General features: G+C 56.3%; 3 protein-coding genes across 5 annotated transcripts in view; 1 reads left to right on the forward strand and 2 right to left on the reverse strand.

Annotated features, from left to right (window-relative positions):
• Positions 1–1693: 1693 nt before the first annotated feature.
• Positions 1694–9088, reverse strand: NCAPH (non-SMC condensin I complex subunit H). 2 transcript variants are annotated; one of them, XM_050983083.1, is made up of 17 exons: positions 8955–9088; positions 8361–8450; positions 7708–7797; positions 7094–7232; positions 6556–6674; positions 6254–6443; positions 5970–6061; positions 5267–5451; positions 4927–5084; positions 4698–4804; positions 4408–4530; positions 4100–4207; positions 3557–3715; positions 3131–3229; positions 2800–2915; positions 2470–2545; positions 1694–2115 (listed from the first exon to the last, which is right to left on the reverse strand). In XM_050983083.1, the coding sequence occupies exons 2-17, from the start codon at positions 8403–8405 to the stop codon at positions 2056–2058; spliced, it is 1866 nt and encodes a 621-aa protein (XP_050839040.1). In that variant the 5' UTR covers positions 8406–8450; positions 8955–9088; the 3' UTR covers positions 1694–2055. The 2 variants fall into 2 exon arrangements, with proteins under 2 accessions (XP_050839040.1, XP_050839039.1); XM_050983082.1 differs by lacking the exon at positions 8955–9088 and having other exon boundaries at positions 4698–4801; positions 8361–8414.
• Positions 9089–9328: 240 nt separating this feature from the next.
• Positions 9329–22271, forward strand: part of LOC103824669 (tetraspanin-15-like) — a 32099-nt gene continuing 19156 nt past the window's right edge. The window contains exon 1 of one of the 2 annotated variants that reach the window (XM_050982937.1): positions 9329–9596. The gene's annotated coding sequence lies outside the window, so the exon portion shown is untranslated. Of the gene's footprint in view, positions 9597–21859; positions 21991–22271 lie in introns of those variants that run through there. The other variant, XM_050982936.1, reaches the window with a different exon arrangement.
• On the reverse strand, positions 9590–21943 carry TACR1 (tachykinin receptor 1). Its single transcript, XM_009099956.4, has 5 exons — positions 21546–21943; positions 18737–18931; positions 16447–16597; positions 16146–16342; positions 9590–15175 (listed from the first exon to the last, which is right to left on the reverse strand). Exons 1-5 carry the CDS (start codon positions 21941–21943, stop codon positions 14881–14883), a joined length of 1236 nt encoding a protein of 411 aa, XP_009098204.1. The 3' UTR covers positions 9590–14880.

A 22271-nucleotide genomic window follows, 5' to 3' on the forward strand; every position in this document is an offset into this window, starting at 1 on the left:
AGCAAGGACCATGTTAGAGGCTATCTCAGCAAAATCTCGGAGGATGGCCAAGAGATCATTAGTTGCGAATCCCACAGGGGCGGGGGGGAGGAGAGCAAGGCTTGGGGCAGAGATTGGCTCTGGTCCCAATCGGCCCTGGGGAGACAGCTCCTGATGAATGGGAGCAAGGAGCAGTTTCACTGCCTCCAGTCCCACCATCCCCAAAGTCCAAGAGACCTCCAAAACGCCCTGAAACCCCAGAAACTGCGGGGAGTTCGGGCTCCGACTCGGACGCAAATACGGTCCTTATCCCTGACGAATTAAGGGTTTCGCCCAGCGAGCCTGAGGAGTCAGGACACCCTGTAGGGGCGATCCCTCCCAGTTCGCAAAATCCAGAGGGAAAAGGAACGGGAAAAGCGGCGGAGTCGGAAAGGGGGACCAGAAGGGGAGGAGGGATTGCTCTCTCGCGGCGGCGGGGGGAGAACGGAGGCGCTGGGGGACGCGAACGAAGCACCGGGGGCGGCGGGCGCGGGTGGCGGTGCCAAAGACGCGCGCGGGGGGGGAAGGGGACCCGCGGGACCCGCGGGACCTCCGAGACCTCCGGGAAGGGCTCTCAGATCGCGTCAGACGCGGGCAGCGAGCGCGGAGCAGCCGCAGGGCTCCAGGCGGCACCCGTAGGTGGACGTAGGAGACGCGCGGTGATGACGCAATGACGCAGGACGCGGAAGTGGAGAGGCGGCGGTCGGTCCGGATGGCGCGGCGGATGCGGGCACAGGAGGATGCGGGCACCGGCGGGGCGGGGGTGCACGCACAGGAGGATACGGGCACCGGCGGGGCGGGGGTGCACGCACAGGCGGATACGGGCACCGGCGGGGCGGGGGTGCCCGCACAGGAGGATACGGGCACCGGCGGGGCGGGGGTGCACGCACAGGCGGATGCGGGCACAGGCGGGGCGGGGGTGCCCGCACGGGAGGATACGGGCACCGGCGGGGCGGGGGTGCACGCACAGGAGGATAAGGGCACAGGCGGGGCGGGGGTGCCCGCACGGGCAGGGGGCGCGGATACAGCGTCATAGGAGAGAAAAAAAATATCTGTGCTTCACCCTATAATTATGTCTTTCCTTCACCATTCACACCCGTGTGATTCTCACAGGTTCCATCTCCTCATACACAGGTGGCACATCCCCAGATGGATCAAAATCCATCCACCAAGTGCTTCTGGCAACATTCCAAGATTTCCGAGCCCCCTCAAAGGTTCTCTCGGTAGCTCTGGACATCAGGAGGGATGGGCTGAGTTCCCGCACGGGAGCACCAACCCCCGGAGCAGCAGCCTCTGGAATTCCCATCCCCGGGAGGAGCGAGGGAAGGGCCGCACACCCGTGCTGGACTCCCCGCGGAGCCCCGGGAGCGCCTCGGCATTCCCGGAGCGGAGAAATCCCGGGGGGAGCGAGGGAGCGGCGCGGGCAGAGCCCGGCGGGTCGGGAACTGCGGCTCGGGGTGTTCCCGAGGGAGCTCCAGCCCCAGGAAAATCAGGAGCAGAATTCCAGGGGTCTCAGCAGGAAGCGATCCCAGAATCCATCCCATCCCACAATTCGGTTCCTGGATCTCGTTCCCGGCTGCTGCTCCAGGCTCTGATCCCTGCTTTCCCTTTTTTTAGGGATTTGTTGCCATTTGCTGCCCCACCCCACTCCAGGGTTATTCCTTCCAGGCCCCTCTCCAAAATGTGCAAAATTTATTATTCTTGAAAACAGTAACAAAAGGGAATAATCCCAGGGAATGGAGGTCAGGAGTAACAGTCAGTCCAAAAACTGGGAATTACAGACTGGGAAGGAAATTTTGGGAGACAGAATTTCAGGACAGACAGGAAACTTTGGGATACAGAAAGGAAATTTTTTGACACTGGGACACAGAGCAGCTTGGGTTCACAGTGAAGTGCAGGAATTCCCAATCCCAGGGAAAAACTGATGGACCCTGGCTAGATCTGTCCAGTCAGGACATCCCTGAATCCCAGCCTCCCCAGGGATTTGGGATTTTGGGATTTCTCAGCATTCCCTGCTGGATCTGGAGTGGCTCCAGGTCAGTCCTCCGATCTCACCAGGACATCCGACAGGTCCTCGGTGCTCTCCAGACTCAGATTCTGGGGATGGGAAGGAAAAGCTTTGGAATTAAATCCCCTGGATGAGGCTTGGGAACAATCCCAGCCCCTCCTGCCCTGCCTGGGGGCTTTTCCAGGGAATGGGGACAGAGCAGGAATTTCCTCATAGGAAGGGGTCCCCAGGGGGGGTTGGAGTCTCCATCCCTGCAGGCATTCCAAAGAATTCCTGGATGTGGAAGGAATCCCGGTGAGGATTGGGCACACTGTGACCTTGGAGACAGTTCTGAGGGACAAACCCTGCACGAGCTGGGGATGTTCCCATTCCCTGGAAAAGCTGGGAATGAGCTGTATTCCATGGAAAAACTGGGACTGGTGGGAATGGCTCCCTGCTCTCACCTTCTCGTTGGCCAGGTGCAGGAGGGACAGGAAGGCCAAGGGCACCGACAGGTCGGCAGCCATGGTAGGAGGGAGCCTGTGGAAAAGCAGGATCGGGATCAGAGCCTGGGAATGCCAGAGCAGTCAGGAACAGCCAGGAGCAAGGACTGGGAACACCCTCAGGGTGTCCCACTCCCAGTCCCATCCCAACATCCAGAGGGATTCTCCCATTCCCATTCGGGATTTTCCCTGTCCCGCTCCCATTCCCATCCCAGCACCTGGAGGGATTTTCTCATTCCCATTTGGGATTTTCTCATTCCCATTTGGGATTTTCCCATTCCCATTCCTGACCTGTGCTGCAGATCCCTGAAGACGCCACTCAGGGTTTTCTCTCCAGCCACCTTCAGGTCCGTCCCTCCGACGGCTCCCTGCTCCTCGGCCTCTTCCCTCGGCTCTGCCTCTGCCCCCTGCTCGGGAAAATCCAGGAATGCAGAGCCCTCACATTCCAAGGAAAACCCCTGGGAACCCCAGCCTGTCCTGGCCAGTGGGAAACTTGGGGCTGATCCCATGGGATTGGGGTTTATCCCATAGAACTGGGGCTGATCCCATGGGATTGGGGGTTGATCCCAGGAACTGGGAAGGAACCCCTGCAGAATTCCCAGCAGGAATTTCCCTTCCCAACCTCTCCTTGCTCCGTCAGCAGCTCCCACATGGTCGTCTTCAGCCTCCTCATGTCCATCCTATTGGCTCTCCTGGCGTACTGGATGGGGATCTTAGGGATCTGAGGGGGAAATCCAGGATCATCCTTGGGATCATTCCCGATTTCCCATGGGAATAACAGTGAGTGCGGCCTTGCCAATCCCAGTGTTTAGTCTGGGAATTGTTCCTCTGGGAATGCCAGTCCAGGCAACCCCTGGAATCATGGGGGTGGCCTGGGATTTTTAACCCTGGAGGTACTGAGAGGTTTTTGCTCCAGCCCAGCCTAGGGAGGAATTCCCAGTCCCAGGGCGGAATCTCCAGCCCAGTGCTCCAAGTCCCTCCTGTCATTCCCAGTGCTTGCAGCCATTCCCAGTCCCTCCCAGTCCCCGTTCCCAGTGCTCCCAGTGACCTTGCGGGGCTCAGCAATCAGCTCCAGCTCCCCGCAGTCTGGGCCGTTCCCGCCGCTGATCCCGGGGGGCTCCGGAGCCTCGGGATGAGCCGGGAGCGGCAACAGCCCCGCCTGGTCCGGCAATTCCGCGGGATCGGGATCGTCATCGCTGTCAGGGACCTGCCAGGGAACATGGGGGGGACACCAGAGTCACCTGGGAGCAGCCAGAGGCAGCAGGAGCTGCTCCAGAGGGTGGGAATTCCTGCCTGGCTTCCCCATGGGATTTAGGTTAATTGATGGGATTGGGGCTTATCCCCATGGAATTGGGTTTATCCCCACGGGACTGGGGTTTACTCTGTGGAATTTGGGCTCATCCCTACGGAACTGGGCCAAGGCTGAAGCCAAGGCAGCTGCAGGGACCAGAAATCCCAAAGTTTTCCCACCCCTGGGAATATCCAGGCCAGGCTGGACACCAGGAGGGCCCTGCAGCTCTGATTCCTCCCCTCAGGAATTCTCTGGCCATGGATTTTATCCCAACAGGAACTCCCCAGTCCCAGGCTGTACCGGCGGGGCAGGGCAGAAGTTGAGGGTGTCGTTGGGGTTATTGTAGTCGTAACCCTCAATTCCATCCTCGCTGTCCAAGGCTCCCACTGGATCCGAGCTCGGGTCAATCTGGGGGAAAACATTCCAAAATATTCCTGGGAAAAGGTTGAGCCTTGGCTCTTCCTCCCCCTTTTTGCCCTTCCAGGAGTGTTTGTGGTGAGAGCAGCCCTGAGGAATGCCCAGAACATTCACAGGGTTTGGTGAGGAGAGGTTTGTGCTGGGAATGATTCCCTGGGATGATTCCCTGGAATTCTTCTGGGAATTCTCACCTTGACATGGGGTTTTAGGAAGAGCTGCCTCAGGTTCTGGGGGTCGTAATTGAAGTCTTCAGGGAGCGTGGTTCTCCGTCTGTTCTGGCTTTTCAGGGTGGATTTGGCCAAAGTTGTGGATGCCTGGGAATGAGATTGGACAGCTCCATGGAAAAACGGGAAGCTCCACCAGTTTTCCACGGAAAAACAGGGAGTGTTTAGTCTGGGAAGGGGCAGGGTTGGATACACAGCTGGAGCTGCCCAAATCCTGGGAATTCCAGGCTGCTGTGGGAAAAGGGCTCCTTGGGCACCTTGGTCTCCTGGAAATGGGCCTGGAAGTCAGTCTTCTCCTGGAAATTCAGCTTGAAAGGCTTCTTGGGAATCTTCTGCCGGGAATCCTTCTCCAGGCCTGGGGCTGCTGCAGGAGAGCAGGGAAAAAGGGAAAGGGAAAAGCTCAGACTGAGCCCTTCCCAGCCCAGAATTCCAGGACTGAGCCCCTCCCAGTCTGGAATTCCAGGACTCCCTGCCCTAGGCACTCACGGGGCTGGCGGGGCTGGAAGCGCCAGTGCTCGGGGCCAGCCCACATGGAGAGCACATGAGGGCTGAAGTAGGAATATTCCCCGGGATTCAGGGACACGTGCTTGCTCATGGCACTGATGTCCCCCTCTCCTGGGAGAGCTCCAGTGGCTCCAGTGCTCCTGGAAAAAAAAAAAAAAAAAGGAAAAGGAATGGCAGCTGCTCAGAATTCCCTCAGCATTCCCAAGGGATCTGTTATCCCTGCTCAGAATTCCCTCAGCATTCCCAAGGGATTTCCTCCCTGGCACTGGGAATTCCTCCCTGGAATTCCAGCCCAGCCCCCATCCCTGGATCCCAGCCCCACCTGTTTCTGTGGCCCAGGGAGTCTCCATGGGGCTGGAATTCTTGGCTCCCGTCCCCGGCCGGGGATTCAGGCAGGAATTCGGGCTGGGAGGGGGCCCAGTCCTCGGCCTCCTCGCTGTCATGATCCAGGTTGGGATCGAAGGCATGCTTGCTCTTCTGGAACTTCTCCAGCAGCTCCGACACCGACTGCAACACACGAGTTCCCAACCTGGGCTGAGGATCCTGCCTGGAGTGGGAATTCCCCACCTGGATCGGGAATGTGGCTCAGGAACCCCTAATCTGGCTCAGGAATTCCCTCCTGTATTGTAAATCAACAACAACTCCGATGTTGGCGAGGGAGAGGATGGTGCACCTGACTCCATCATCAGAAGGCTAATGAATTACTTTATTATATTTCACTATATACATTTGATCCAAACTGAATCTGCCAGGCACTCACTCTTGCTCACAACTGCACAGAGCTGCACTGATCTGATTCTGACTGTCCCAACAGCCCCACACACTTCTTGGCCTTGATAGGCAAAGGGAACAAAACATCCTCACTTTGGGTAAACAATCTCCACATTTCATTCTACTTGAGCACAACACAGGCACAGCCAGCGAGATAAGGATGGTGTTTTCCTTCTTCTCTGCTTGTCTCACAGTTTCTCTCTGTTCAGAGGGCATGTGAATACCACACACTTGGATCAGAGATTCCCACCCACCTTGTCGTGGGACTCCTCATCCCACTTGGTGAACCGGAATCCAGCCAGGGAGGAGCAGATCGGGCGTTTTTCCACGCACTGGGCCAGCAGGTCTGTGGAGAGGTGGGATACAGGTGAATTCCTGGGATCCCAGCAGGATCTCCCACCTGGCTCTGGAATCCCTAATCTGGCTCAGGACCTCAAACCTCCCAAATCCCCAGTTTTCCAGCAGCCTGAACAGGGAACAAACCCATGGGAAAAGGGCAGGAAAAGCAGGGAAAAGGCTGGGAAAGGCTGGGATTCACCTTTTAGACCTGGCACAGTGATGGGGCGGGTGCTGGGAAGGGCTGGGTTCTCCTTGGAGGGCAGAGGGACAAGCTCAGAGGGGAAAAGGAGGCGGCTCTGGAAGTCCTGGGTGCGCAGCCCTGACATGAAAGCGCCGGCAACGTTGCACTCGTTGAAGGTGGCGAGTGATCGCTGGAAAAAGGGATCCACCTGGAGAATGGACAGGGGAATCAGGGAATGGAGATGGATAGTGGGGAATGGGAATCAGGAATGGAAAAGCAGGACAGAGGGGCAGTGAGGATGAGGAGGAGGACAGGCCCACCTCAGGCCTGTGGCTGCCCTCGGGCACGTTGATGTTGCTCAGGTTCTCCTCGATGGTTTTGAACCTTTGCTTCTTCTTTGGCTGAGCCTTCCCGGCGGCCTCAGGGACTGGGCTGGAGTCTGGCATGGAAAAAGGGACAAATTCCACCTCAGAAAGGCTGGGATACCCCAAAGGAAGGAGAAAAACCTGGAATTTGTACGGCAAACTACAGCAGGCACTGAAATTGCTCAGGATCTGTGGGCATGAGCAATGTTCCACTGGCTTTTTATGGATTCTGTTTGGCAAAAAAACTGCCCGTTTGGCCCCAAAGTGCAATCTGAAATCACTGAGCGACAGATCCAGCTCCTCCTCCCACCCCTGCCTGCTCCAGCATTCCAGGAGAACCCACCTGGGATCTCCCAACCCTCGGAAAACCCAATTAATCCAATTAATCCCAAACCTCTTTGGAACTCCCAAAGAGTGCCGAGGCTCCCCCTGTTCCTGGTAGGTAATGATGGAATCCCTGGGGATTTTGGGGAGGAAAAGAGGGAATTCCCACCTTCCTTGGGGCTGTCTGAGTCCCGGGCAGGGGATGGCTTCTTGCCCAGGACGTCCAGGACCCTGAAGGTGTCGGCGTGCACGGAATCCACACGCATGGCGTAGATCTTGGCGCCGGCCTCCAGACTGCTGGCTGCCAACTGCAGGGACAGGAAATTCCCAGCTGGACAGGGAATTGCATCCCAGAGTGACCCCCAGGGCTCTGCACCCCCAGGAAAATCAGAATAATTGAATAAAATAACAGGGAAAGGGTTTAGTGAAAGCTGTGGACTCCCCAAAGGGTGTTCTCCCCATAGTTTGGGGTTTTTTTTTTTGGGTTGCAGCTAAAAATCCTTTAGGAATTGTTTAGAAGTGCCAGTTTTGTGCAGTGGTTTTGGTTTGTCAATTGGAGACTTTTTGGTTAATGTATAATATAATATTATAATGTAATTAGGAAATAGTTGGCTTCTGATTGTGATAATGTGAATTATAACATCTGTATTGTCTCACCCTTCACGTGAGACTGAAAATGGAGTACGAGTTTTTGAAACACCTCTCAGCTGCCCCATCTCTGGGTCAGAAAAGGACACAATCCAACAGAAACGAAGCAGCAGCAGCAGCAGGGACCCCTCTGACCTGGAAGTTGACGTGCTCCGAGTCCTGACTCAGGAAGGTGGCCATGTAATCAATCAGGTGCAGCTCAAAGGCGTTCTTGGTGGTGATTTTCTGCAAGAAAGCACAGCTGGGACCCTTCCCCTGGCCAGGGACACCCACGGGGTCCAGAGGAACAGACAGGAAAAAGTCCCAAGGGAACTTTTTCCTGGGATTGCCCAGAGATATTCCAGAACGCTGTGGACAGAACCCATTGTGGATGCCATGGGACAGGGAGAGAGAAATGGAAGCGCTTCTCACAGTGGCTTGAGAGAAATTTCAGGGAGTTGGAAAGATGTGATAACCATAGACTATAAACAATTTGCAGGCGCTGTTTTTCTACCTTGTTTTTCTGTTCCTCTCAAGGACAGTGAGTGAGAAAGATGTTGCTGTTAGTTAGCCAATAGAATAGAATCTATCGCACCACTCTATACAAACCGTGTGGTTCTTTCGAATAAAGCCTTCTTTGTCTTTCTACGATCCTGCCTCTCGATTCTGAGCCAGTGACAACCCATGGCCCAGCTGGGACCAGACACCCCTTTATGGTCCCTTGACCTGCCAAAGCCCCGCGCATCTCAAACCCCGCTGCTGAGGGGTTTTAAACCCCGCAGGACCCAAACGCGGCCGCCCCGACTCACATTCTCTGCGGAGAGCCTGATGCAGGTGGTGTAGTGCTCCGACATCTGCGCGTTGGTCCATGGGGGAGCGACGGCAGCCAGCTATCGGTCCTGCGGGACACAGCGGGGTCGGTGTCCGGGCTCTCCCCCCAGCCCCGGCCCGGCGGGGTCGGTGTCCGGGCTCTCCCCTCAGCCCCGGCCCGGCGGGGTCGGTGTCCGGGCTCTCCCCCCAGCCCCGGCCCGGCGGGGTCGGTGTCCGGGCTCTCCCCTCGGCCCCGGCCCGGCGGGGTCGGTGCCGGGCTCTCCTCTCGGCCCCGGCCCGGCGGGGTCGGTGTCCGGGCTCTCCCCTCGGCCCCGGCCCGGCGGGGTCGGTGTCCGGGCTCTCCCTTCAGCCCCAGCCTGGCGGGGTCGGTGTCCGGGCTCTCCCCTCGGCCCCGGCCAGGCGGGGTCGGTGCCGGGCTCTCCTCTCGGCCCCGGCCCGGCGGGGTCGGTGCCGGGCTCTCCTCTCGGCCCCGGCCCGGCGGGGTCGGTGTCCGGGCTCTCCCCTCAGCCCCGGCCAGGCGGGGTCGGTGCCCACGTTCCCCCCTCGGCCCGGCCATCGCGCACCGCCCCTACCTGGGCGATGGGGAGCCGAGGTGCTCCAGCGACGACTCCACAGCTCTGGAGCGGCGGCGCCGGCGCCTCTCCCGCTCATCGTCATTGTCGGGGCAGTCAGCGAACACGGGGGTGCTGGTACTGCCGGTGCTGCCGAGGGGCCGCGGGGAGAGGAAGGCGGCGGGGGCAGCAGCAGCAACAGCAGCAGCGCTGGGGCTGCAAGCAGCCATGGCTGCAGCTCCACGCTGTGCGGAGGGCGGGCTCTGCCTCTCGCTCAATCAGCGTGCGGGTACCTGCCCGCCAGCCAATCAGCGCGCGGCGCGCCCGCCCCCCGAGGCGGGTTTGAACGGCGGCGCGGGCTCAGTAACGGTCGCGAGGGTGAAGGGGGCGGGGCTTCGCTCTGAGGGAGCCGTGAGGGGACCCGGGAAGGGAAGGGGCGGCCTCGCCGTTTCTCCCTTTCCCCTCCCAATTCCGGGGCCGGAGCGAGGTCAGCAGCCTCCGGTGCAGCCCTGGAACCCTCACCCCTCGGAAGGAGGAGGAGCTGCCAGAGTAACCCCGCTTATCCCGGAATCGCTGAGGTTAGAATCTTTGGGATCACTGAGTCCCAGCTGGGCCCGATCCCCGCCTTGTCACTGAGTGCAACACCCAGGCCTTCCCTTCCAGGTGGGTCCCGATATTCCCTTTGCCCTTCCAGGTGTGTTCCCACATTTCCTGGACTCTCCGGGTGTAATTCCCACATTCCGTGTCACTCTCCAAGGTGTGTTCCCACATTCCCTGTCACTCTCCAGGTTCATTCCCACATTCCCTGTGACCCTCACCTGGCTCCAGGTCCCACATCCCTGGGAGAGCCCCGAGCTCTGTGCCTGAGGCAAAGCTCCACCAAGAGGGAAGGAAATCCATGGCTTTTCCTTCTAGAGCATCCCTCGTGCTCTGGAAGCTTTAGGAAATAATTAGGATGGCCTGGATGTGCCAGATCCGTCCCCAAAGCTTGGGAATTCCATTGCGTTCCAAAGTTTGGGAAGAGCGGTTTGACTCCACCGGGAGCAGGAGTTTTTCCGGCATTCCCAGCCGGAATTTAGGATTTAGGGATGCTGCCGCTGGGTGCCGCCGTTTTTCCCAGCTTTTTTTCCCGGCCGAGCCGCTGGATGGAGCAGGAGGAAAAGCCGTGCATTGATCTCCGCGGGAATGGTTCCCAGGATTTCCTCTCCCCGCATGGAGCAGCCAAGGGGTCACAGAACCATGGAATTGTTGACGGTGGGAAACACCTTTGGGATCATCAGATCCAAGCTCCAGCGCGGGATGGAGCCGCAGGATCTCCCGGGGGTAGAATAATCGGGATTTAGGGAATGGTGTCCCTATCCAGGATATTCCAGGCTTTCGGGAAGGGCTGATCCAAGGAAACACTGCCCAGCCCTGTCCCCAGGATGGGAGGGACAGCTGGGTTTCCATAGAACTCCTTCCAAACACAGCCATCCACCAGCAAAACAAGGACAATCCCATTTTTCCTAAGGAATGTGTGGATTTAGGGTGATCCTTGACCCCCAGATCCCAGTTTGATTTTGGCTCCCTCCATCCCTCTAGAGCTGAGCATGATCCACACTTGGGTTTTTATTCCACACACAACTATGCATCAACCAAACAAAGAAAATCCCATTTCCTCAACTGAGCCCTTCCTGGGTTCAATTCACAGTTGGGTTTTTATAGAACCCATTCCAAGCACAGCCATCCATCAGCTGGAACCAGGACAATCCCATTTTTCCTAAGGAATGTGTGGATTTAGGGTGATCCTCAACCCCCACATCCCAGTTATATTTTGGCTCCATCTGTCCCTCTGGAGTCGGGCTCCATTCCCGCCAGGATGGAGCCGGAGGGATCTCAGCTCTGCCTTCACCCAACCCCAAAAATGGCAAAGGAATCAGCGCTTGGGGCCTGGAATCTCCTTGGAAGAGCAGCCTGGAATCTCCCTGGAAGATTCCAAGCACCCGGGAGGCCCCGGCTGATTCCCAAACCTGGAGGATCTGAACCACTTTGGGGATTTTTGTCCCCCTGATAATCTGGGGGCTGAGCAATGGGGTCAGTCCCTTCCCTCGGCTGCTCCAGGATATCCAGGAGAGGCTGGAAAATCCCCGGCTGTGTTTGGGATGTGTTTTCCTGGGAGCAGCCCCCGCTTTCCGTGGCTGCTGTAAACAAATCAATCTCTGCAGCTGAGCCCATCCCGGAGGAGACTCCAAGGAATTCTGACGGGTTTTATGCCCAAATAAATCATTTCTGCCCTGGCAACGGCGGTGGATTTTCCCCCGGCATCAGCAGGAACATTCCCAGATGGAAGGGGGAATTGAGGGAATGGATCACTGTGACAACAATGGTAAAAAGGGCTGTGATCCCTCCCTGGCTCCAGAAATCCTGCCAGGGATCAATTCCCAGCACCCCACATTCCAGAGGGGTTTGCATTCCCAAAATCCTGGGGGGATGTGGGGGTGCTCCTGAGTGCAGGGAGAGGTTTCCTTTGGGAGCTGCCGGTACTTTTCCAGCCAGGCTTGGGAAGGGTTTGGGAGGATTTGGGGCACCGGGATGTGCCTGAGCTGTGGGGTGGGAAACCTGGGAAAAGGGGAGGGAACAGGGATTGGAGACCTTGCCTGGAACAGGCAAGGAATGGGCTGGAATGACCACGGGACCAATGACCATTCCCTGCCCATCCATGGATCATTCCCTGGCCATTCCCTGAATGGAAGCCTGGGGGTTGGATCTTTCCTAGATTTCATTGGGAAGCTCTGTTCTGCCTGGCTGCTGCACACGCTGCTTGTATCCAGCTGGAATGGATTCTTTTCCCTTTAGTGGGAATGCTCTGGAAGAAGCTGGAGTGTCACAGACCTCAGAGTGGCCCCAATCCCTTCTCCTGCTCCTCATTCCCTGGGAATGGCCCCAATCCCTTCTCCTGCTCCTCACTCCCAATAAGCAGTGAGGATCTGACCATTGGTGCTCTCATTCCCTGTGTTTTATCCCCAATTCTTTTGCTACAAATCCCAGGATTTCCCAGATTTTTGGTGCCCTGTCCATCCTGGCCTTGGACACTCCCAGGGATCCACGGTCATCCACACTTCCTTTGGGAATTCCATCCCAGCCCCTCAGGGAGGAATTTTTTCCTAAAAAATCCTGGCTAGAGCGTGGATCCCCCGAGATTCCTTAAATCCTCCTGCAACCCCTCGGTTGCTCCAATGAATAATTAATTTCTAATTAAGCCCATCCTTGTGGAAGCAATTCCCTCTCTCCTCTTTTCCCTTCTTTCCCTCTGGATTTCCAATGTCCAGGAGGTTCCTCGGCCCTGAAAAAACCAAATCCAACTGAATTCCTCCTTTCCCACCCCAAAATTCCCACCCAGCACGGGTTGGTTCCCAATCGCTGCCTGCTCAGAGCTCAGTAATTACCAGGGTAATTAACGCTAATTACTGCTGGGAACAAGCTGGAATTCTCCACCCTCCAGGAACCCCAAATCTGCCAGAATCTGCCCCAAAAATGAAACTGGCCACTCCTGAAAAACGTGAATTCCATCTATCCAACTTCCATCCAGATGTCCTGAACCCTCCCTGAGCTTTGATTTTTTGGGAGCATCCCAGAGCCCCCCGGGTGCCATGGAAACTGCGGGATCCGTCCCGGGAGCCAGGAGCTGCCTTGAGTTCCCGGGGATTTTTATTTTCTGGGATATTTTGGACTCGGCATTAAGCAAACATTTATGCAAAACGCTGGAATGCATCCATGGAAATGAGGCTGAACCAGAGAGGGAATTCAGCAGGATGGGCTCACTCAGAGCTGCAGATCCCGCTTGGAAAGTACCAAAACCGACAAAATTTGGGGTTTTTTGTGGTCAGCCCTGATTTTGGGGGGTTTCCTATGGAATTGGAGATGGAGGGATAACCCAAAGCCCCGGGATTGTGGAATTCCCTTTCCCTGTGTGGCTGAGGGGGATTTTTGTGCCTCATTTTATGGAGAGGGGGTGAAATTCCCCATTAGAGACAGCCCTGTTAAAAGGGTGGGATGATCCCAATGGATCTGTTGGGATCTGAATCCTGCTGGGAAGGGATAATTCTAGTGAGGGAAGTGGCTCCATTGGGATGTGAATCCCACCAGGAAGGGGGATCCAGCCCGGCGTTCATGGGAAGCTCAGCCAAGAACATGCGGATATTTATCCCTTCCCTCCTTTTTCCTGGATAAAATCACTGATGGAAAACCAACAGCCGGAATTTACCGGGCCCGTGGGGTTGAGCTGAGCCCAGGAACGCTGCTTTAATTAAAATCCAGAATTCCAGTCGGCTGGAACTGCTGGTGAGGGCGGGATGCTCCCACAATTCCCACCTGGAATATCCTGCCTCGAAATGCATGGAGGATTGCGTGTTCCCGGCGGAGCAGCGGGGTTTGGGAAGCCCAGCCTGGGAAGGGGAGCCAGGATCCATCAGGGACACTGGAAACACCAGGAATTGCCTGGAGAATGGAGCAGCCCCGAGCCCTGCCCGCGCTCCAGGAGGGATCAGAGCCTTTTCCCTGATTTGGGAATCAGTGCCACACTCCCAGCCCTGAATTTGAGAAGGAATTTTAGGAATTGTCCCTTTTCCTGTTTTGGTGACATTTCAGGGCAAACCCCTCCCACTGAGGGTTCCCCCAAACCCCTCATCCATCTTTTCTATGGAATTTCAGCTTTTCCAGCTCTTCCTGCTCCCACCCCTCCTCCCCTTGATAAGGGATAACGAACCATTCTCCACATCAAAGGAATATTTATCCATGAAAATCCACGCTGGGACAATACCGAGATGCTTTGGGAAGGACGGCTGGGTTCCCTCTCTCTTGGGATGCTCCCATGGGAAGAATGTCCCAGAAAGTTCCTTCCAGCTGCCACCATCCCGAATTCCCCAGGGATGTCAAACTCACAGGGATGGGATTTGGGGTGGATATTCCACGGGCATGAGACTTGGGGTGGATATTCCAGCAGGAATGGGATTTGGGGTGGATATTCCAAGGAAAAGGGGGATTCCCATGCTAAACTTTGCATTATAATGGTTGTGTCAATTTTTCAGCTGGACACAGGATTTTGGGGCAGGGTTTGGGAGAGGAATAAATCCCAAAATCCCAGAATGGGGAATGCTGGAAGAGACCCTGAAGGCTGAAAATGGGAATTTTTTTGGATTATGGTGATTTTATGGGAAATAAACCCCGGGAGTTCCGAGCTGGGCTCTGACCTCACACCAGGGCTCCAGCAAGGACACGGAAATCCCAAAAAACCCAAATCCCGTCATTCCCTGTGGGAATGCTCTGTAAACAGCAGATCCTGCGCTTCCCTCCTGGAGTGCTCGGCCATGAGGAGCCCTCGAGGGACAGAAAATAAAAACAACAATAAAGACAAGGATGGGCGGGGCAGGCCTTGCATCCACGGCAATCCCAGAAAAATGCACAGAACAATGGGAATGGCTCCCGGATGGATCCTTGGCTGCGGCTTCCAAAGGCGCCGCGGATCTTCTGCCAAACAGACCCAAACCAGGGCCAGGCCTGTTTGAATCCCAAAGTCTGCGCTGTGGCCGATGATTCCCCCATGCAGCTGGAAAAAGCCTTCTTGGGATTTTGGGATTCAGGATCCCCTGGATCTCCAGCAGGGAGAATGAAATTAAGGATGGGAGGAGGGAGGTGCAGGATGGGGTCGTTTTCCATGGGTGGGATGCACCAAGAGGTCCCTCCTGCCTCACAGAGAGCACAGAAGTGCCAGCCAGTGTTGGAATTCCAGAGGAAAGCACGGCTCTGTCCCATTCCTGCATCCCCTCCATCTCCAGCCAGGCGGTGAAACCGTTCCTGGTGGCCCCACAACGGAACTCATCCCAAGGAAAAGAGACGGGAAAACAGCGCGGGAAACACCAGCACGGCACAAGCGGGGTGGTGACACCGAGGTGGCACTGAGGGGACATCCCTAGGTCAGGGTGTTGGAGTAGAAGCTGAGGCTCTCGGAGACCGTCTTGGAGTCGCTGCGGGAGGAGCCGTTGGAGGTCATGTCCAGGGAGAGCCGCTCGGCCCGGCCGGGCTCGTCCAGCTCCTCGTCGGCCACGCCGAGCGCCGAGGCCACGGTGGTGGTGTCCATGCGGCTGAGCTTGGACACGGAGCTGTGCGTGTGCAGGAAGCGCGCCGAGCGCAGCTCCAGCCCCTCGTACTCGCCGGCGCTGACCCACGGGCACCACCGGAAGGCGTGCTTGAATCCCACCCGGAACCTGGCCACGGGGACGGGACAGGCGTGGAATGGGCCAGAGGAGTGGGATGGACACGGGCATGGACGGGGAAAGATGTGGAGATGGACAAAGGAATGGGATGGAGATGGACAGAGGAATGAGGAAAGACATGGAGATGGACAAAGGAATGGGATGGAGATGGACAGAGGAATGAGGAAAGACATGGAGATGGACAAAGGAATGGGATGGAGATGGACAGAGGAATGAGGAAAGACATGGAGATGGACAAAGGAATGGGATGGAGATCGACAGAGGAATGAGGAAAGACATGGAGATGGACAAAGGAATGGGATGGAGATGGACAGAGGAATGAGGAAAGACATGGAGATGGACAAAGGAGTGGGATGGAGATGGACAGAGGAATGAGGAAAGACATGGAGATGGACAAAGGAATGGGATGGAGATGGACAGAGGAATGAGGAAAGACATGGAGATGGACAAAGGAATGGGATGGAGATGGACAGAGGAATGAGGAAAGACATGGAGATGGACAAAGGAGTGGGATGGAGATGGACAGAGGAATGAGGAAAGACATGGAGATGGACAAAGGAATGGGATGGAGATGGACAGAGGAATGAGGAAAGACATGGAGATGGACAAAGGAATGGGATGGAGATGGACAGAGGAATGAGGAAAGACATGGAGATGGACAAAGGAAGGGTGAGATAAAGCTGAGCTTTTCTAAGCATGACAAAATTGCCGTCTTCCACTGAGGAGAGGAAAAACCCTCCAAGAAATGAAAAACCCCCTGAGAAATGGAAAACCCCCCCCATAAACCCCAGTTAGGAGTTTGGATCGTCCACAGGGATTAGGAAATACTCCAGGTGAGAATTGTGCCACCCCCACCCTGCTGGAAGTGGCAGAGGGCAGGACAGAACCATCCCAAAACAACCCCATCCATCCTCTCCTCCGGGACCCTGCTCCACCTTCCCGAGCTCCGCGGCGCTCCCACCTGTCGTTGAGGCAGCAGTAGATGATGGGGTTGTACATGGTGGAGCTCATGGCCAGCCACATGACGGCCAGGTAGACCTGCTGGATGAAGCTCTGCAGGTACCACTGGGGCCGCAGGTACTGCAGCGTGAAGTAGACGTGGTAGGGCAGCCAGCAGAGCGCGAAGGTGCACACCACCATGATCATCATCTTCACCACCTGCCACGGGAGAGAGCCATCCTGCAGCCATTCCAGCCTCGGGAATGGCCTCTGCTTGGGATTAGCCAGGAATTCAGGATCCAGCCCTTCCTGGAATTCCTCACCTTCCTCTTGGCCGACACCTGCTCGTGGTAGCGGTCGGAGGAGTCTCCGGGGATGGCGCTGGCCCAGAGCGTGCGGCCGACGGCGGCGTAGGCGCAGCCGATCACCAGCAGCGGCAGCAGGTACAGCAGGACCGTCATGGAAAAGTGGTACCTGGGAAAAAACGGGATAATCCCTGAGGATCCAGCACTGGGAATGCTGTGGGAGCACTGGGAACACTGTGGGAGCACTGGGAATGCTGTGGGAATTCTGGGAATGCCGTGGACCAGTGAGGATTTCTGTTAGAGAGAAGTTGGTTTAAATGGAAATCCAGTAATTCCAGGTTTAAGCACAGGAGGGGATGGAGGCTCCGACCCTGCAGGAAATCCAGGAAAATCCTCTCTTCCCAAAAACCTGAGTCTACAAACGTGGCTGGTGCTGACTTGGAAAACTTCCCAAATCCTGCCTGGTTAACGGGAATTTTATTCCCAAGGCTTTGGGCGCTCTGGGCAGATTTCTGGGCTCCAAAAATTTTTTGGGCTCCCAGCTCCTCTTTCTTCCCAAGGATTTGGATTCCAATCCAGGCCCTGCTCCTGCTCCTCCTCCTGGGAGCTCAGGTTGAATCCCAGCTCCAGAGGGTGAGGAGCGGCTCTGGGAATTCTCCCACAGGGAACAGGGCTGGCCCCGGCCCCGCTGCTGCTCAGTACTGCAATCTGATTTTCCCGGCCCTAATTCCATTTGGGATGGCCTTTGCGGGGCTGGATTTCGTTTGCCTCGTTCCAGAGGCGTCTTGGCGGCTCCGGAGGAGGATTTTGTTGCAGTTCCCATGGAATTCCGGATCCTCAGAGCGCTGCAGGAATGTCTGGAGGAGCTGCGGGATAACGTCAGCAGCGCAGAGCCCCATTCCCAGAGGGGTCTGGGCTCCAAGAGCCTTTCCAGACAGCTCCAGGAATCCTTTTGGGATGCCAGGCATGGAAAAGCACTGGGAATTGCTCTGCCTGCAGCATTCCCGGGATCACAGCACTCCGGGAGATTTGGGGTTTGCAGCTGGAAGGGTTTTAGGATATGGTGAGGAATAGAGGATCCCGTGGGGATTGTGGGATGCCGGAGGATGGAGCTGCCACCTCCTTTTCCCTGGGAATCCCGGGAATGCTGGCATGGAAGGGACATCCCTGAATTCCCAAGGGATCCAGGGGTGGCTTCTCCTTTCCCTCAAAACCCCAAACAGAATTCCTGATCCCTTTGGGAAGCAGGGATTGACGGCTGGATCAAATCCCACAGAATTCTCAGCTCTGGCTGAAACCAGGGATGTTTTCCAGGGAAAAACCAGCTCTGGTACCCTCTGCACACCAGGGCTCTGCTCCCCAGAGGTTTTCCAAAGGAATTCCCCCCAGAAGTGTTGGAATTCTCCTGTTTTCCCTGGGAACTGGAGAAGGGATGGAATTTTTTCCTCCTGGCGCCACAAATGGAGCAGCTGCCACCGGAGCGTTCCTGGAATATCCATTCTGAGGCCATGGAGCAGGGAAGGGCTGGAATGGCGCCTCTGGAATGACCCAAACACCTGTCCTGAGTTATTTAGGGCAGGAAAATCCCATCCCGGGATCTGCTCATGGGATTCCCGAGGATTGGAGACGCCACTGAGCTGCCAGTACCTCCCAATCCCCAAATTCTTTGTGATTTGCTCATCCCAAAGCTGCCAGAGATCTCCTTTCCCAGTTTTCCCAGTTTTCCCACTTTTTCGGAGCGCGGGATGCGGATCCATTGTGGATTTAACGGCGCCGTTTGCCTTTGGGATCAGCCTTTGGAAAAGCCACTGGAATAATCCATCCCAGTCAGCAGCTGCCTCATTCCAGGCTGGAAATCTGGGAATATTCTGGGATGGAAGGGCCCCTGGGGATGGAATGGTGACACTCTGGGAATGAGGTGACACAGATAGGGTTTGGCACTGGCCACTCCTGGATCTGACACCTGGCCTGGAATTCCAGAGTGGAATTCCACAGCCCCAGTTCCTCCCTCCTCAGAGTTGGAGATCACAAGCTCCTTTTTTATTCCCTTTTTTTTATTCCCTGTTTTATCCCCTCTTTATTCCCTTTTTAAAAATCCTTATTTCATTCCCTTTTTTATTCTTCCCCCTCCTTTTTTTCCTCAACACCTGACATTTAACTCCCCTTGGCAAACCATTCCCAGACCCTTTGGAAATTCAGGAGTTTCCTTTTCTTCTTTTTCCCCCCTCTTTTTTTGCTCCTTTCATTTTCCTTTTCCCTTTCCCTCTCCCCCCTCCATTCCCACCCCGTTTTCCCTGTTCCCACTCACGTTTTCCCGGACATGGCTCCGCCGGGCTCCGGCCACTCCACGAGGCAGACGAAGCGTCCCGGGAGCTCGGCGGTGACGGAGAAATATCCCTGGGGAAAGGCCAGCAGGAGGGCCAGCAGCCAGATCAGCCCGATCAGAGCCTTGGTGGCCGCGGCCGAGAGGCGCGGCCGGAGCGGGTGGATGATGGCCATGTACCTGTGCGGGAAAACGGGAAAATCCCGGGGTAAAATCCTGGGGTTCTGGGTCTGGGAACAGCGGGAATATGGCCAGAAAATCCTGGGGTTCTGGGTCTGGGAACAGCGGGAATATGGCCAGAAAATCCTGGGGTTCTGGGTCTGGGAACAGTGGGAATATGGCCAGAAAATCCTGGGGTTCTGGGTTTGGGAATAGCGGGAATATGGCCAGAAAATCCTGGGGTTCTGGGTTTGGGAATAGCGGGAATATGGCCAGAAAATCCCGGGGTTCTGGGTCTGGGAACAGCGGGAATATGGCCAGAAAGTCCCGGGGTTCTGGGTTTGGGAATAGCGGGAATATGGCCAGAAAATCCCGGGGTTCTGGGTCTGGGAATAGCGGGAATATGGCCAGAAAATCCCGGGGCTCTGGGTTTGGGAATAGCGGGAATATGGCCAGAAAATCCCGGGGTTCTGGGTCTGGGAACAGCGGGAATCAGGGGCGGAAAATCCCAATGTTCCAGCTTTGGGAACAGCGGGAATTAGGGATGGATAATCCCAGAGTTCTGAGTCTGGGAACAGCAAGAATATGGCCAGAAAATTCCAGAGGTGTGGGAACAGCAGGAATATGGCTGGTAAATCCCAGTGTTCCCTTTGGGAAAAGTGGCAATTAGGACTGGAAAATCCCAGTGTTCCCTTTGGGAAAGGTGGGAATTAGAACTGGAAAATCCCGGTGTTCTCCAGCTTTGGGAACAGCAGGAATGGGAGCTGGAAAATCCCGGTGTTCCCTTTGGGCAAACAAAGGATGGGGCGGGAATGTGGGAGCCGAGGGAGCTGCCAGGCCCTGAATTCTTTGGGATTTTCCTGAGGCACTTCCCGCAGTGCCAGCCCCAATCCCGAATTTCCTGCCATTGTCCCGAGTGTTCGGAACAACTTCCGGCTGTTTTTCTTTTGTGCCCAGGGCTGGAGCAGCTCCAGGGGAAGGAGGGGATGGAGAAACTTCCAGCAAAAATCCCTCATGGATCCATAATGGATCCCACAAAAAATCCCACAGAGGATTCCCAGGGAGCCCTGGGTTCCTCTGGATCCCGGGAAGTGCCTGGGGTTGGGCTGGAGGGGTTTGGGACAGCCTGGGAATGGGAAGGTGGCACTGGGTGGGATTTGAGGTCCTTCCCAATCCCACCCATTCCACAGCTTTGGGAACACAAGGCTTGTTCCATGCTGCTTCCCTGATTTTTGATGGGAATTGGGAATTCCAGCCCCACCTGGCTGTGACTGGAACCCCAACCCAGCTCTGCCCATTCCCAATCCCAGTTCCAGCTCTCCCCAGTCCCATTCTCAGCGCTCCCCATTCCCAGTTCCAGCTCTCTCCAGTCCCAGTTCCACCTCTGGGAACTGGGAATCCTCCCTCCCAGCTTTCTGGAACAAATTCCTGCTTTTCCTGCCTTTCAGCTCCATTGTCAGCTCCCACTCACAGGAAAAAGAATTTTCCCAAGGTTTGGAGGGGCTGAGGGTGGGATTTGGGGTTTGTTCCCTTCCCCATTCTTGGCTGGAATTTGGGATGCAGTTGGAGCTGCAGCTTCCAGATGGAAGCCTGGATTTTTTTGGGAAAACCAAGCCTCTCTTCAGGGTTTGCAGGTGCAGGAAGATTTTTTGGGAATGTTAATCCTAAAAAAATTCCAGCCCCAGCCTCCCAGACCTCCCTGCAGCTTCCCTGGATTTGCTTTCCTGGATTTTTCAGGGTGGATCAAAGGCTGTAAATTAAATTATTCAGCCCAAAAAATAATCCCTGGAATTCATCCCAGCCCCAAAGGGGCTTTTCCAGCTGATCCCAAGGATCTTCCTGGAACCGCACCATGGGAGAGGAACTGGAAATATCCTGATTTTCATTGATGACTGCCTCAATTCCCGTGGATTTTAGGGAGAGGATTTGGTGACAAAACCAAACCTGGGGCTGTTTTTAATGCCCGGGGAGCCTCACCTACCCCTAGCTCTGCTTCCCGCAGGGAATCCTGGAGCCAGCAGCTCCAGAGGTGTTGGAAAAGGGCAGGAAAAGTGTCCTCCGCCCCCCGGATCCCTGCCAGAATTCCCTTTATTCCCTGGGAACAGGGAGAGGGGCAGAGCCTGGCTGGCTCCAGGAATGGGGCCTTGGAAAAATCCAAAGGCTCAGAGGGAGCCACGGGGCAGCTCCGGAGCCGGGATTTGTCCTGGGGCTCCAGGGGGAAATGTCCCTGACCCCAAATTCCTGAGAGAGGGAAGGGACATCCTGGGGGTTCTGGTGATCTGGAGTCCCTCAGTCCCACTGGGATCCAGCTGAGCTTGGGATCATGGCTCCAGTGAGATCTGGGATTATGGCTCTAGTGGGATCCATGATCCAGCTGAGCTTGGGATCATGGCTCCAGTAGGATCTGGGATCACGGCTCCAGTGGAATCCAGGATCTGGGATCCAGCTGAGCTTGGGATCATGGCACCGGTGGGATCTGGCAGGAACTGGGCAGGAAAAATCCAACCCGGGTCACTGACCTGTCCCCGTGCTCTGGCCAGGACTGACCCATCACTGACCCTGTCCCCAGCTCTGGCCAGGACTGACCCATCACTGACCTGTCCCCAGCTCTGGCCAGGACTGACCCATCACTGACCTGTCCAGAGCGATGGCTGTCATGGAGTAGATGCTGGCGAAGACGGCGGCGATGGGGAAGAAGTTGTGGAAGCGGCAGTAGGCGGCCCCAAAGTACCACTCGTTGTGCACGGCGTAGCTGAAGTTGACCACGGTGTTGAGCGCGGCCATGGAGGCCTCGGCGAAGGCCAGGTTCACCAGGAAGTAGTTGGTGACCGTGCGCATCCGCTTGTGCGCCAGGATGATCCACATGACCACGGCGTTGCCCACCACGGCCACCACCACGATGAGCGCGTAGGCCACGGCCCACAGGGCCACCTGCCACGGCGGCTGCACAAACGGGTTGGTCCAGGACTCGTTCAGGGAGGCGTTGAGGGGCTCCAGCTCCAGCTCGGCCGCCAGCGGCGGGGACTCATCCATGGCCACGGGAGATCGGGGTGAGGGACCTCCTGCTCAGCAAAATTGGGGTGAGGGACCTTCGGATCAGCCAATTTGGGGTGCAGGGACCTTCTGATTTAGGGTGCAGGGCACAGCCAATTTGGGGTGCAGATCCTTCCTGGATCAGCCAGTTTGAGGTGCAGGAACTGGAATCAGCCAATTTGGGGTGCAGGGATCTCCTGGTCAGCAAAACTGGGGTGCAGGAACCTTCCGGTTCAGCCAGTTTGAAGTGCAGATCCCCCCTGGATCAGCCAATTTGGGTTGCAGATCCCTGCTGGTTTAGGCTGCAGTAGGATCAGTGCTCAGCCAG

The sequence above is a fragment of the Serinus canaria genome, chromosome 22, assembly GCF_022539315.1.
Source record: "Serinus canaria isolate serCan28SL12 chromosome 22, serCan2020, whole genome shotgun sequence".
NCBI lineage: Eukaryota > Metazoa > Chordata > Aves > Passeriformes > Fringillidae > Serinus > Serinus canaria.

Bases quoted from the DNA above. Each gene is read 5' to 3' on its own strand.
- NCAPH (XM_050983083.1), bottom strand. From the start codon at position 8,405: ATGTCGGAGCACTACACCACCTGCATCAGGCTCTCCGCAGAGAAT. The intron at 6,062-6,253 runs GTGAATCCCAGC...ACCTCTCCACAG, and splicing joins CACTGTGCCAGGTCTAAAAG to ACCTGCTGGCCCAGTGCGTG. The intron at 5,452-5,969 runs GTGGGTGGGAAT...CGTGTGTTGCAG, and splicing joins ATGAGGAGTCCCACGACAAG to TCGGTGTCGGAGCTGCTGGA.
- TACR1 (XM_009099956.4), bottom strand. From the start codon at position 21,943: ATGGATGAGTCCCCGCCGCTGGCGGCCGAGCTGGAGCTGGAGCCCCTC. The intron at 16,598-18,736 runs GTGAGTGGGAAC...GTTTTTTCCCAG, and splicing joins GGAGCCATGTCCGGGAAAAC to GTACCACTTTTCCATGACGG. The intron at 15,176-16,145 runs GTGGGAGCGCCG...CCCCGTGGCCAG, and splicing joins TACTGCTGCCTCAACGACAG to GTTCCGGGTGGGATTCAAGC.